The following is a 15,158-nucleotide window of genomic DNA, read 5'->3' as shown; positions in this document are numbered from 1 at the left end:
CCGTTTCCTTGTCACGAATTCCCTGGCTGTATCCGTAAGACAGAGTTTTTGTCCCTCTCACATTTTCCAGGCCGACACCATTGGCAGGGATCCCCTTGTTGTCCCCGGAGTGTTTGCAGGACTTCTCTCCCCTTATAAGGCAATCTTGTCCAATTTAATAATTATGTACATTCTTATCAAATGCCTGGGCGCGGGCCATGTGACTTCTTGTTTGGAAATGTTGTCTCATATGCTAAGATACACTTGGCACTGAGATTTATAACCTTATGGAGCTGCTGGAGAGAACGCGGGAGTCATTTGCAGTAGATTAAGAGCTTAATTTCTCTGGAAAGAGATGTCTTTGTATGGAGAGGAGTCTGCGGAAAGGACGGCCAGCTAAATCGCCTTGTGCACCCGACTGTAGAGCGCCTGTCACCTCGCCTGACATGTCCCTCGATGTCACAATTCTGGATCATTTTGTCTTATAACTCTGTGTTATGATGTTCCTCTGTTATTCCTCCTGGAAATTTATGACTACATTGACAATGGGGTGTTACCAGTACGGGGTAACACTGTGATGTGTCCATTCCGTGCTGACTGCGTAGGGACACGCCATTGTCACAAGGGGAATGACGACAATTTATTCATAAATATTCCGGAGGAGTAACAGAGGAACAGCACATCATATTAATAGTAATATTTCATATTACTCTTCCAATGGTTACGCCATTACTTGTGTGGTATAGCGGTGGTATTTATTTTGTTGCGCATCTCTATGTGGTTGTACTCTAGGACAGAAGTGTGCGGCACTCTTTGTGTTCTCTACGGTATATGCAGGAGATAATCAACGCCGCCATGTAGTGCTCTTCAGACGGCAGCGTCTTGTGCGGTGTCTGGTCTCACACTGGTCCTGTGAGTGACACGTGTTGTAGTCATATCTCTTACTGCCAACCACAGATATTTCCTAAAACTTGATGGTTTCTAGGCAGCGTGCCCGCTTGTCCACAAACAGCCTTGTGTAGACAGTTCAGCACCGAAAATAAACCGCGATTATAGGAGGAATCCATATTCAATGAACCGTTACGTGTTTTTCATGCTTTTTCTTTTTATGGGCTGTAAACATTACATCTTATTGTAGTACTGACCCAATAACTTTGCTTTTATGATGCAAATTTTAGGGCATTTTCGCACAGTTGAATTCTCACATGGATTCCGACATGGTTTCTGTATTGGAATCTGCGTAAAGAAAATTCTTGCAATCTGAGTCCTATTACTTCTCAATGGGAAACTTTATGGGCACCACTCCTAGCCATAGAACAGGGGATAAGTGTCCGATCGCCGATTCCCCAGTGACAGGGGACCAAAAGTCACCCTAAAGTCTCCTTGTAAATGCAGCATTCGTGCGCTTGTGCAATAGCACTCCATTCACTTCTATGGGGCTGCACGCCTCATCGGAGATTACAGTCCAGACATCCCATAGCAGTGAATGGAGCACATATGGTGCACGAAGCAGAATCCAGTAACCTATAGCTTCTCCCCCATAATGTCCCATTCTAAAAAAGTATAAGTTTAACGTATATGTATATGCTCTTACGTCAGGGGGTTTATAGATGGTGTGTGTATAGGCAGGAGCCAAAAATTCACTTTTTTTTTACCTCTGTCTGGCAAATATAACCCTATGGACATGTTTAAGGGGCTCGATCACTGTGAAAAGTCATTTTTAACTAATCATATCCTTGCATAGGCTTTAGAAATGCTATTCCACACTTACCTTTAGTATGTAGATTGCCTCAGTGGTTTCCGAATTAGTCTGAATTAGCATATGAATAAGTTATTCATATGCTAATGAGCTTCCAGCCAGCACAGGAAGTTCCCAGCAGCACTCGTCTCTGCTATTATCTCCTATGTGTGTGCAAACAGGAAGCTGAGTCATCAGCATCAGCAGCCTGTGCTGTATACACCATAGGAAACAATAGGAGAGGAGTGTACGATGCATTGTGCACCAGTCAAATTAGCATATGAATAAAAAAGGACTTATTCAGAAACCACTGAGGCAATCTATATACTAAAGGTAGGTGTGGAATAGCCTTTCTAAAGGCTATGCAAAGATGTGATTAGTTGACTTTTCCCAGTGATAGAGCCCCTTTAGCATGTACAGCCAGGGCTCACTGGTTGTACCAGAGTGTAAGTTATAACCGGGATGTCATCTAATATTGCTTGCTGTAGGACTACAATTCCCAGTATGCCTTACTTTGAGAGTATTGGATCTTGCAGATGTCAAGGCTGCTGCAGACTGTGTGAGTGTATGGGGCAGGTCTATGAGGCTGCCAGTTTCTTTCCAGTCCCTCTATAAGGGTGTCTGTTGACTTAGTGGTTTGGCATTTCCTGTCATTAGTCAGGATGGGGGAAAAAAAAATCATAACGGTAGAAACGTGCAGTTTTTCTCCAGCCGCATGTTCGTGATCTGAATTTTTACTTTGCTATTTTTACATTATTTTTTTAACCCATCGTTTTGAGCTGAAATAAAGTTCTCTACAGATATAGCAGAGCCGATCTGTCATTAAAGGGAAAGATACTCAATAGGTTCTCAATGCAATGGTTCATGAAGGAGTCTTTTTAGACAAGGCCAGGGGCCACGTTATTTAAAGGGAGTCTATTATGGGATCCTTTACAAAACAAATTCTTCATACCTATATCAAAGGAAAACTGCAATGCCTGTGTGAACAGAACCTTATGATGATACTCTTGGTCCTGTTAGTCTCATACATGGCTACCTGCAAAATTTGCAAAAAACGATTCACTTTTCCCATTGGGTTTCATCTGCGCCTTGTATCTGCTTTTATTCCCTGGTTGTTTGGGGCTGTCACATGCATGGCAGCAGTTTACATAATATGTACATGTAGAAAGTCTCTGTACTCTGCTCAGTGTGTTAAAGTTGTCTTGGGGTTGATAATTTACTATGTACAGATGTACTGAATGCAATGTATGTATGTACGTGTTTGTGTGTCTTTAGAGTTCTGGTTTTTGGACATTTATTTGCTTATATATACATATTTCTTCTATTTCAGCTCCTAGATATCAACTGGACAGGACTTACAAACATGTTGGATATTCCAGGTCTGAAGTAAGTGAAAGTGTAAGGTGCATGTTGATCTAGAAAGTCATTAATAGGATCATTTAATGCTGTGCCACGGTTAATAATACAGACACGGGTCATAAATAGGGTTAAATGATTAATTCTATGATATCTAATTAGTGTCATTAACCTATTATAGCTCGTCTGTACACACAGTAGTTTGCTAATCTCATTTACAAAAAGTACCCAAATATGGCAAACTCATTATAACCTTTATACTGCCACCTAGTGGAAATAACAAGTCAGTGTTGCAATAGTGATACATACACAGTGATAGATTCCCCCGAAGAATGCATGGTGATATTTTCCTCATTGTTATATGTTTAGACAATTAACCTGTTAATCACCATGCAGTGTGAATGTACGAAGTGTCGTAAGTCATGACAAGGCTTAACAGCTAATGACCCAGCTCATACATTGACTAGTGTCACCATTGGTCACTGTAACTTTACTGTGTAACATTACATAATAGACATGTCTAAGATTTTATGCAGATGACCGTAGTTTTGTTCCTCATACTATTGTTTTTTTTACAGATCAGTGTAAACCGGTAGTATAGGGGACCATCCATTTCTATGACCCCATACACATCAGAGGTTTTCACAGATCAGTGTCCTGGCCAAAGACATGAGCCATAAAATATGGAACTGGTCCTATACCGGTCCGTTTTTGCAACTCACTTCATTATTTCATTTATTCCAGTGTATGACTCTGAAAAACATGAAAGACAACGGGCTAATGTCCATTCTGTTTTTATGGACCCGTACATTGCCTACGGTCATGTGTACAAAGCCTAAACAGGTGTATGGCCCAATATATATTTTTATATTGGTGGCTTTCAAGGACCGACCTAAGCTGTCATAGACCTTAACCCCCCGACCAAAACAAAATTGGGTAGCCTCTTTAATGCTTATTTTTCATGTTGTTTTGCAATTAGAACATAATAAATTATGAAAAATATCTATCTATCGATATATATATATATATATATATATATATATATATATATATATATATATATATATTTTTAGATGTTACAAATATGAACTGAAGGAATTATAAAATTAAAAAAAAAAATGGACAGCAATAATGTGATGTAAATGAGCTCTTATATTAATTTTCTATTAGCAATATATTCATACACTCAGGTCTTATACATGTTTATAGGATTGATGTAAAGTGAGCCAGATCTTTGTATAGAGAAAAGCTTTAAATAATATATAAAAAGATATAAATCTATAATGTATATATCTAGTCTCTCATTATATATATATATATATATATATATATATATATATACATATATATATATATATATATATATATATATGTAATGTGCTTCCTTTCAGTGAATCGAAACCTTTCTGTTTCCCCTCTAGTCTACTTGCTTCTGTACTGTCTTTACCTTCATAATTAATTGATATTTTATAAAACTCCAAAACTCAGTCAACTTACTATACTATTTTCTTTTTTTTTTCTTTTTTTTTTTAACAGTGGGGTTTCTGATACTATAATTTTGGATATTATCTCCAACTACTTGGTTCTTCCAAATCGCATCACTGTCCCGCTTGTAAGTGACTTGCAGATCGCACAACTGCGTTTCCCTATTCCCAAGGTGAGTAAAGAAAAATTCCTTTGTGTTTTTATAATATAATATTACTTAAGTTAGACCCTTCTACAGTAATGCGTGGTAGGACAGGTACTCCAGATTCAGACTTTTTATAGCTAAAGGATAGACATCTTAAAGTAGGGATCTGCTACGTATTAAAGGGGTTTTCCATGACTAAAGTATTGATGAGCTATCAACAGGATCGGTCATCAGTATCAGATCATTGTGGGTCTGACACCCAGAACACACATTGGTCATCGGTAGGTTTGAGCGATTGGCAATTGAGTAAATTTCACGATCGCAATCGGAATTCTGATCCCGATCTTTTTGGGCGGGATCGAGGTCAGAGGTTATTTCCCACAATGCTTGGCTACTGGCCAAGCATTGTGGGAAAAGCTAACAATGTTAGCTAGGTCCCATAGGAATGAATGGATGCAGCCAGCACACAGCCTGTGCCGGCGTCCAGCCATTTAACCCCCTGCACGTCGGCTGTGTCCATTCATTCTAATGGGAGACTAGCTAACATCTCTAGTAGCTAACACTTACCTGCACAGAAGCGCTGCCGCTGGTCCGGTCCCTGCTGTTCTCGCTCCTCTTCTCGCTTCACTGCCCCCAGCCTCCCAGGTTAGTGTTACAGACCTAGGAAGAAGGCGGGGCTTGTGGCTTAGGAGAGTGTGGGTGGGTACTGGGAGGGGAGCACTCACGTCTCCCCGCCCTGTACCCGCCCACACTCTCCTAAGCCACAAGCCTCGCCTTCTTCCTAGGGCTCTAACACTAACCTGGGAGGCAGGGGCAGTGAGGCGAGAAGAGGAGCGAGAACACCGGGGAGTGGCAGCGCTTCTGTGCAGGTAAGTGGAGACTAGGGGGGACTAAGTAACCAGAGGATTTTTTTTTAATCACTACACAGCGTGGAGTCTAACAATTAAAGTGTTCAATTTTTAGATTCCATGCTGTGTAGTGAATAGGATCGTTTTAAAAATCCGATCTTCGATTATTAAAAAAAAATCCCATTGACTGGGATCGGAATTGGGATCAGGATCGGGTTCGAATGGAAAATGATCGGAAATCGGATTTTAAAAACGATCCTGAAATCTCAAGATCGGCTCAACCCAGTCACCGGTTCAATCTGCACTACTTTATATACCATGTCCATTTGTCATGTGGCTAGTTTACAGCTCAGTCCCATTTAAGTGAATAGGGCTGAGCTGCAATACCAAGCACAGCCACCATACAATGTACGGTGCTGTGCTTACTTAGTAGTGAAGAGACAGGAATAATTGTCTGAATACTGTGGTCTCTTTAAAGGGAATGTGTCGCTAATTTTTACAAATCTGGTGTGTTGTAAGACTAAGTTTGCACTGTGTATTAGTAAATGTGGGCACTTACGTTTCCTATACATGGAGACAGAGGGAATAATTTTGTTTAAAAAATACCTGAATGCTTCAGATCATCCAAACGAGTGACCTCTTTACATTTACCGCCATCTTTATGTGATTGATGCTTCACAGGGAGTTTTGAGGATACATTTTACTGAAGCTCAGGATTTGATGTGGAAGGACACATACATGAAAGGGCTGGTGAAGGGGAAGTCGGACCCATATGGCGTTATCAGGATTGGCAACCAGGTGTTCCAGAGCAAAGTTATCAAAGAGAACCTGAACCCCAAGTGGAATGAGGTGTACGAGGTAAGAGCCGCAGGGGGCGACTGCTTCTGTAAAGTGCCCTTTAAGCCCATAAAAGCTGCGCGGATGGATTTGCTTGTTTCATCTTGTGCTTTTGATGGGTAAACATATGGCCTAGCTGGGTAAAAAGATGGTGTTCAAAGCGTTGCTGTATATCGATTGAGGCTTAGAGAGTATTGACGGATATTTGATGTAAAGTTACAGCAAAGTTGTGCCTCAGGATGCATGGCCAGGACACGAAATCTTCCCGTACCGGTACAGCTAGCTTCTCTCAGGCCGTGCCTTTTATTGAAAGGAACGGATACCCTTAGATGTGTCTTCCATCGCTAGCTTTAATGGTGCTCACTGGCTGTAATGTGGAGCTTCTGCCGCAGGATGGTAGTGCCTTCTCTTGTACGCTAACCCAACAGAGCGCAGGGTTGTGACTATGGGAGTAAGACATGGTAAGAAGAAGCGAGAACGAGTCTGGCTATACTTGTATTCTGCAATGATCAGTAACTCTGTGAACTGTTATAATGGCTGAGTCACTGTAACGCCTCAGTAGGGAAGACTTATGAAGACCCTTATATGCAACGCAGGTCGACTTATCTTCTGTGCCGCTGGAGAAAGCGCCTGATTTATAAGAAGACGCCCGTCTTATCATAAGTCAAGCCTGTCCTCCAGCAGGGCTGTGCCCATGCAATGAAATATACATTGCATCATACCAGCGTAGATTTTAACCAACCTGGTGGTGGTGATGATAAATCTGATGGGCCTGGATCAAAAATCTGACTTGCACAAAAACATTACAACTTTTTTATTCTTTGTACTCCAGAAAACTGGTGCACAAAACCAGAAGAGCATTGGGGTACCATATAATTGACTTCTGCACCAAAAGTCATTTTCGGCACATTGGGGGAGCTTTATGAGACTGTTGTTTTTTTATGCCAAGCTTAATAACCCCTGAACCCGCAGGGGGTTAAATCATACAGGACAAGGTGCACGCCTCCTCATAAATGAATCGCACCCTCTGCCGGGCCGTGCGCCTGTAGTGAACTCTATACCAGCTCATGGTTGGCATGAATTTCTAACATCATTGATGCCAGTTTTCTGCAGTAAATTGGCTCCACCCCAGTATACATTTATTATGCCCCCTTTTTGGAAAACTGCCGTGGACAGTGAAAAAATAATTCTGCCTCGTACTGCAGTGTGTGTCTATAAGAAAGACTTTATAATGTTGCACGTTTTCTGCTTGGAAATTCTGCAACGTTTCATTCCTGTGGGAACCCTTAGAGGAGTAACTTTGTTCTCACAAGTGAATCTCTGTAAGATCACATTCACAGGTTTTCAGAGATTCTGCACCACAAGCTGTTTCCATGACCCCTGGGGATTAGATAGTTCTGTTTTATACCTGTGATATGATGTAAGATGACTTCATCGTCTACAAAAACACAACTTATCTGCCATGTAGGAGTTATTTTCGGAGCATACTGTGTCACGAGTTAGATTGCTTTAACATTGCGGGGTGAACTTTTTAGAATGTTGTATGTAGTTTGATTTTGCACTTTTTTCCTGGTTACGTCTGTTTTTATTTCCTCTTTATTTCTGGTTTATAGGCTTTAATATATGAACATCCGGGCCAGGAACTGGAGATAGAACTCTTTGATGAAGATACCGATAAAGATGATTTCTTGGGCAAGTAAGTGTCAGTCACTTCCTTATTAGAGATGAGCCAATATACTTGATCGAATACCTCCGCCACATTGCTCCTGGCGCCTCGGAAGGTGGAAAAATCCAATGCCCTGGAAGTGTTTTTGAACCAGGAGCTATGCGGCGTAGGTATTGGATCGCGTATATTCGCTCATCTCTATTCCTTATGTTTGCTATATATTCTTCTTATAGAACAATGGTAGTATTTAAAAAAAGTGGATTTAGAGAGGAAGATTAGCCCTTGGAAATAAAAATATTCCAGTCACTTCTCAGTTGATATATAATTGAGCAACTTTGTGCTATGTTCACATCGGCGACCTAATGTTTGTTGTTCTGGTCCATCGTAGAAATACCAATGGTGGATGGCAGACTCCATTGACCATCATAGGGACCAACGGGTGTCCGTTGTTGTTTTAAACTGAAACCACCGGACAAAAAAAGTCGCACTTGTAAAATTTTGTCCAGCAAAATGGATTCTTCGGAACAGATGTGAACCCAGTCTGAGCAATACTGACCTTTCAATCATTCACAGCTCGTATGTCACAACTTCCCAGGTCACCGCCGGGCTCTGTATCTTGGCCTCCAGTGATGGTAGATGATTTCTGGCTGTAGCAGTGACCTCACCAGTGTCCAGTTATTGGCTATAGCAGTCATTCTCCACGTCTAAATGTCATTATTGTAGGCCAGGACACAGACAGGGGATGGGGACAACACCTTTAATCCTACTATCTTAGCATTAATCACAAATTATTGAGAAGTAAGTGAAATAAAGTCCAGGACCAGTCACATCAGAGACTTCAGGGCCAAAATAGAGTCATTGTTGTGATGTAGGAGTAAACCAAACATATGAGCAATATACTAATGACAAAAGGGAAGGGGTTCAGGACAAGGGCAAACAGGACAGTCCCTAGGAAGGGTAAAGTAGTGCTATGAAAAGGGGTATCAAGTTGTGGGGGGATGATATATGAGGACTGATTTATGGGAATTTCTGAATGGTTTCCCGTCACAAGGTAGTGCGTTTTTCAGTAACCATGTAATGGTGTCAACGGTGACCTGTGACCACGTGGATGAGGTGATGGACGCATCTCCACAATTGGCAAGGTTATATTATTTTATGGGAACATTTATTCAGCCGACATAGTATGGATAATATAATATTGCAGCAAAAATTGGTCTAGTGTGTGGAAAAGATCTCTATCTATCTATCTATCTATCTATCTATCTATCTATCTATCTGTCTAATTTATCCATCCATCCAGCCATCTAGATATCACTGTAAGGTGACGAGGCATAGAAGGAAATTGTTTTCAGTCAAAAGATTTAACCCTTCCATTTTCTTGTAGCCTTTTGATTGATCTGGCCGAAGTGGAGAAGGAGAGGGTTGTGGATGAGGTAAGTGCCCAAATGGTGTAGACTTATATACCTATATATTCATTAAGCTATATTTCTTTGCACTAGCCTTCATCTCTCTGTCGTTGGGGTCCAAATGGGGACCTGGAAGGTGCAGAGCCTGTCCGCTTAAAAAGCGGTTACCTGCGGACCCCATAGACTATAATAGGGCCTGTCCCATTTTTGCCGGTTTTATACTGAAACTGGCGGAGAGAAAAATCCTCCATGCAGGACTTTTCTCAGCCGATTTTAGGTGGAATCTGTGGCGCAGTCTCCTATAGAGAACTAGCCTTAACCTTATGTTAATTCTTAATGAAAATCATCCTGGTCCCACTCTTTTCATAGCAGGTTCCTTTTTGGCTCTGTTGCTGCACTCTGATAACTGGATTGGTTCAGTTTTCCGGTCTCTAATATACATTATATTTTTCTTCCCTTTTGCGCCCATTTCTACCTTTCCCCATTATTGAAGTCTTAGCCTTATGGGGTTTTTTTCTGTCGGGCAAGTTATTCCCTCTATTTCTATAAATGATTCTACATTTTAGTAAAGACCCTTCTCCTAGTAAAGTAGCTTTCTAATAAAATCATTTTAATATATAATTAATTATAAAAATAATAATTATTATTATAAATTATAATTATAAATTATAGCAGCGCACAGTGGTCTCCAGATGAATTGATGTCTCACTGACCATCGACTCACATGTCACAGCCTTGACTGACCCTTGGTATTTCTAGTGTGCATTTTTCTGTATTAAGGGGAGTCTGTCGGCAATATCATTGGGTATAAACTAAATATACTGGGGGGAGGAAAAGCTAGTTGGGGAATTTATTATCAAGAGGCTCCGGCCTACTAATAAATCAGGTCCATACATGGGGAAACCTAGAATAGGAACTAGCATTGAGTTCCTATATAACTCATGGCAGTTTCCTGGCATGAGTAGATAAATCTGTCGGGCCTTGACATCCCTGACTGGGCCTACTCTACCAACGCTCACAGAAAGGGACATGCACTAAAGATGTGTTATATTATCACCTATCTAGGCCAGAAAATAAGCATAGATGGGCTGATAAATTCCTTTCCCCCCCATAGGGCACTTTGCACTGATCTTGATGGTACTTTTTTTTTTTTTGTCAATAATGCCTGCAGTCAGCCATGTAATAGTAAATGGTGAGATCTGTAATGCTAATATAATTCACAGAAGTGTAAATCTATGGCTTTCCCTCTTCCTAGTGGTTTACTCTTGATGAAGCGACAACTGGAAAACTCCATTTAAAGCTTGAGTGGCTTTCTCCAAAGTCGACCACAGAGAACCTGGACCAGGTATGTAAACCTAAATGTAGTTTATGGTGATATTAAAAATGATTTTTATTTTTAGTCATCTTACTGTATAGGGTAAGTATAGGTCATCAGTTTTGGATTGGTGGGAGTCCAGCACCCCTATTGATCCTCTATACTGAGCACAGTATCTAGAGCTGGAAGCAGATGGCTCTGTACACTGTTTACTAGGTATTCTGCAATGTTGCAGCTCAGCTCCCATTTTCTTGAATGGTAGCTAAGCTGAAATCCATATATTGAGCCATCTGTCTCCAACTTCAGACACTGTGCAAAAGATCTGGTCTGTAGGTTTTCCCACTAATCCATTACTGATGACCTATCCTAAGAATAGGACGTCAGTCCTGACTTATCTGCTCAAAAGTCAAGTGATGTATCTGCTACTCTCAGGGGGGAGGGAGGAGGGGCTAAGTGCAGGGGAGCGAGCCTGTGTATCTAGCTATTCCTGTGTCTACACCACGTGACCTAGCTTCCTGCTTTTAGATAGGGGAGAGGAGCTGCTTTCATTTCTTCTGTTCTCCTAGTTATCAGGCTAGCTAATTCATTTGTGTTCATTATGGCAGAGACAGGCAGTCTCTGTATGTAACACAGAATGGAGTTGCTCCTGCCTGTACTTCATAGTCCAATATGGGTGGGCGGAGCTACACACAAATTTGGGGGTGGAGCTAAATGGCAGGTTGCCTGTGAAACCCCGCCCACAAAATGATGCAACAAACCAGGAAGAAAGAAGATTTTACAGCAGTGAAGACTGGTGAGTATGCGACGTGGGAATACCCCTTTAATTCTCTTTATCAGGAGCACCAATTTACTGCCTTGTATAAAGTTGATGAAAGATTATTATGTAATCTTATTATCTAATGATAAGCTTTTTATTTATCATGTAGGTACTGACCAGCATCAAAGCTGACAAGGATCAGGCAGACGATGGCCTTTCTGCAGCTCTGCTTATACTGTACCTGGATTCAGCCAGAAACTTGCCCGTAAGTATTACTTGTCCATAGGTATTGGTTTTAGGGTTAGGTGTTGATACATCACAGGGATTCATCAGGACAGTGTTAGAAGAAATCATTACACATGTATTCCGCCTTAATACATAGGACAGTAGAACACTATGCTTACTATACAAAGTAGATGATATTTAAGGAGGGGTGCTTAGAAATTATACTACATGGTACTTGAGTTTAGACACTATAACATGGGTAAGGAATAGAAATAAGACCTCTTCCTTACCCAGAGTTCTTAGCGGGGCATGCATAGTCTAATCAGTACAGTCTCTCCCTAATGAGTGACGTCACCCCTTCTGACACACCATAACATGGTTAGGCGGTCTTAGACCCAGTATACAATTTCGGGACGGATTATAATCCTGTGTACAATTTCAGGACAGATTATAATCCTGTTAGTATTATGCTATGTAGTATACTGTATTATACTATGTAGTATACTGACCAAATATTAACTACTTGTGATCATAATGTAATGACAAGAACTGTTATATATAACCTAGCCTTGGGTATAATTGTAAAAATGGCAGTATACAGCTTGGCAGAAGTGACACATACAAGGATTATTATGTTCCAGCTACGGCTTTAATCACAAAAGCACAAGAACGCCTTGTGTGTTCAGGAAGCTGTTTGGCGGCACACGGTCCCTGAGGCCCTGATCTAGACAACTGTGTGTACTTTGTGTGCCGCTATATGATACCGCCAAGTTGCACCTTGTTAAGAAGTTATTCTCTCCTACAAGTAGTAATTTTTCAGGAGAATACTTCCATAGTACATTATGTGGTGCATATATATATATATATATATATATATATATATATATATATATATACCATACAAAATGGTGCAATTTTTTTGCCATATTTATACAGAATCATGTGCGTGAGTATAGTTAGACCCCTTAGAGATCCATGGGCACGATGTTACTGCTTCATACAACTCTGGTTGTACAAAGCCTTAAAGGAGTTTTCTAGGACTCTGATAGTAGTGACCTATATCAGATTGGTGCGGGTCTGACACCCAACACCATCACGAACTGAGTTGCAAACATGCCATCTGAAAGAGGATGCAGCAGCACGCTCGCCAGAGAAACTCGAACTCTTCAAATAGCTGAACAGGAGGGGGCCAGGTATTGGACCCCCAAGAGAGGAACAGAATAGATCATCACTGTTAGAGCAATGGAGCCCATGTGCATGCGGCCTATAAGAGCACTTGTCAAGATTACAATAGACGGCCTGTTAATAAGATGTCGCCGCCCAGAATCAGTCTTGTAGAATAACAAGTGTCAGTAGGTTATGTCCTCTTTATGGATCAGATGTCACCCAGGAGCTGACAATCCTAATCATTATGCCAAGCTGGTGAGTGACACTTAGATGTGTTGGATACAGTATTGTGCGGCAGGAGCCTGTCCAGAGTCTTGTATAGCTGTGCCCAGACAACCGCGGAGGGCGTGAAGAATGAGACGATCATTCCAATTATGTTTGATTTTCCGTGACGCTTCACTTTTCCGTGTCATAAACCTTCAATCATCACATTTAATTCCTTATCTTTAATTAATTATTAACCATTCGATACCATTCACAGCTTCAGTACTGTATTATGTGTTCCTGTTCTGCTTCCTTCATTGTCGGCTCATATGCTGATTGTATCATTATTATTATTATTATTATGTTTTGCTTCGCTTTGGTCATTTTCTGCTTCCTTGCTTCATTCTCATCTTCCAAGAGCATCTACGAGGGGAATTTGGGGTGTGGCTACTTAAAAGAGAGGAAGGCTTCTGGACTGATCTTTTGTGAAAACACCTCCTCCCTGTATAGAACATTATTTGTGAGTCTCCTGGTGGCGGCTGCGGAGTGCTGCAATAGACATGCATGGGTCTCTACAGTGCATGTTTTTCAGCATGTCCTCAATGTGATAAATTAATGTTAAACATGAATGAGACTAAGCAATCGTCCATATATGTTGTATGTTCTGCAAATTTAAGAATTTCTAGGTGGCTATCTGCCATAAGCAAATGGTAAAGGGTTAAGGTGCCCTGATTCCTTCATTTTGCGTTGGTTTGATGCTGTTCTGGCCGACAGCTGTTCTTCCTGACTCTGCTATACACACATACACTCTCGGTGAGACTGAGTGTGCATGTGCTTTCAGTAAGGAGACAGGCACCTCTGGAGGTAGCTTATCTTCAGGGGCTGGATGGTGGAATTCAACATGCCCAATCCTTCCTTCCCCAGCAGTATCTGTTGGGGAAAAGTCAGCGGCCCCTATACACATTAAATAGTTGGCGCAGAGGCGTAACTTGAAGCTCGCGGGCCTCAATGCAAAATCTGTAATGTGGCCCCTACTTCCCTTGTGCTATTTAGAATATTGGTATATTTTATGCAGCGGAGGGGCCTTTTGGAGGTCAGGGTCCAGGTCCTTGTAGTGACTGCTATTGCTGTACCCCTTCTGGCTATGTCCCTGGTTGGCCAACCTTTGTCTAACATGTACACGCAAGGCCTAGCTGTATGGCTCTTTTTCAGGAACCTTGGAGCCACTTTAATTCAGACCAGACACTTCTCTAGTAGAACAGCGGTTCTACACTGTGACAATCTAGGCTCCCTTGAGTTGCAAAATGGATGGGTACTTAAAGCATACCTCCAAATTATAAAACTACTTTTCATAAATGAATAGGGCAGATGAATATAAGGAACTTTACAGTATATCTTATTAAAGAAAAATGTTTCCTTCTCCGCTTATCAGGCCGACTTACTTTTTACATAGAAGTAATGAGGGAACAAGGGTGGTGGCTGAAAAAGACACAAATAACTGCAGCTGCTAAACTCTGCTACCCTGGGAGTGAGAGAACTCTTGTGATACTGCTGTATCTTTAAGATAAGAATATACCAGTGTACAAAACAAATCAATTATGGTCCGCCTCCTTCCCCTCTCCATAGACTTCTGTGTGTGAGACTGATTCTATGCAGATAAACAGTCTGAGTAAAGATATGGAGGAGGAGAGCAGCCTGATACGTTTGATAAGCTATGTTACAAAGTTTCTTATATTCCACTGCAGTATTACTTTACATAACATTGCTTTATAACACTTGTAATAAGATGTAGCCACCATCGAAGTAAATGGAGCAGTCACAGCTGATTTCTGTTATACTGACTTGGCTATTATCTCCAGGTTATTCCTTTCGGTTTCTTTGAAAACCAGGTATTAATATAGCGGGTAGTAATGATGCCTTGTAGTGCTGGGGTCCTTGGTTTGAATCCGGCCAAGGACAACATCTGAAGGAGTTGTATGGGTTTCCTCCCACGCTCAAATTTTAGATTGTGAGCCCTATATGGGATAGTG

At 41.2% G+C, this 15,158-nt stretch overlaps 1 protein-coding gene across 4 annotated transcripts in view; it reads left to right on the top strand.

The window, feature by feature from the left end:
• ESYT2 (extended synaptotagmin 2) overlaps positions 1 to 15,158 on the top strand; it is a 96,994-nt gene that overhangs the window by 59,677 nt on the left and 22,159 nt on the right. For 3 of the 4 annotated variants that reach the window (XM_075271525.1, XM_075271524.1, XM_075271522.1), the window contains exons 7-13: positions 3,048 to 3,103; positions 4,610 to 4,730; positions 6,233 to 6,409; positions 8,002 to 8,084; positions 9,439 to 9,487; positions 10,716 to 10,805; positions 11,702 to 11,797. In XM_075271525.1, the coding sequence (XP_075127626.1) occupies positions 3,048 to 3,103; positions 4,610 to 4,730; positions 6,233 to 6,409; positions 8,002 to 8,084; positions 9,439 to 9,487; positions 10,716 to 10,805; positions 11,702 to 11,797 (672 nt within the window). Of the gene's footprint in view, positions 1 to 3,047; positions 3,104 to 4,609; positions 4,731 to 6,232; positions 6,410 to 8,001; positions 8,085 to 9,438; positions 9,488 to 10,715; positions 10,806 to 11,701; positions 11,798 to 13,546; positions 13,649 to 15,158 lie in introns of all 4 variants that reach the window. The other variant, XM_075271523.1, reaches the window with a different exon arrangement.

The sequence above is a fragment of the Leptodactylus fuscus genome, chromosome 4, assembly GCF_031893055.1.
Source record: "Leptodactylus fuscus isolate aLepFus1 chromosome 4, aLepFus1.hap2, whole genome shotgun sequence".
Lineage (NCBI taxonomy): Eukaryota > Metazoa > Chordata > Amphibia > Anura > Leptodactylidae > Leptodactylus > Leptodactylus fuscus.
This window is presented reverse-complemented; position numbering and strand designations above follow the sequence as displayed.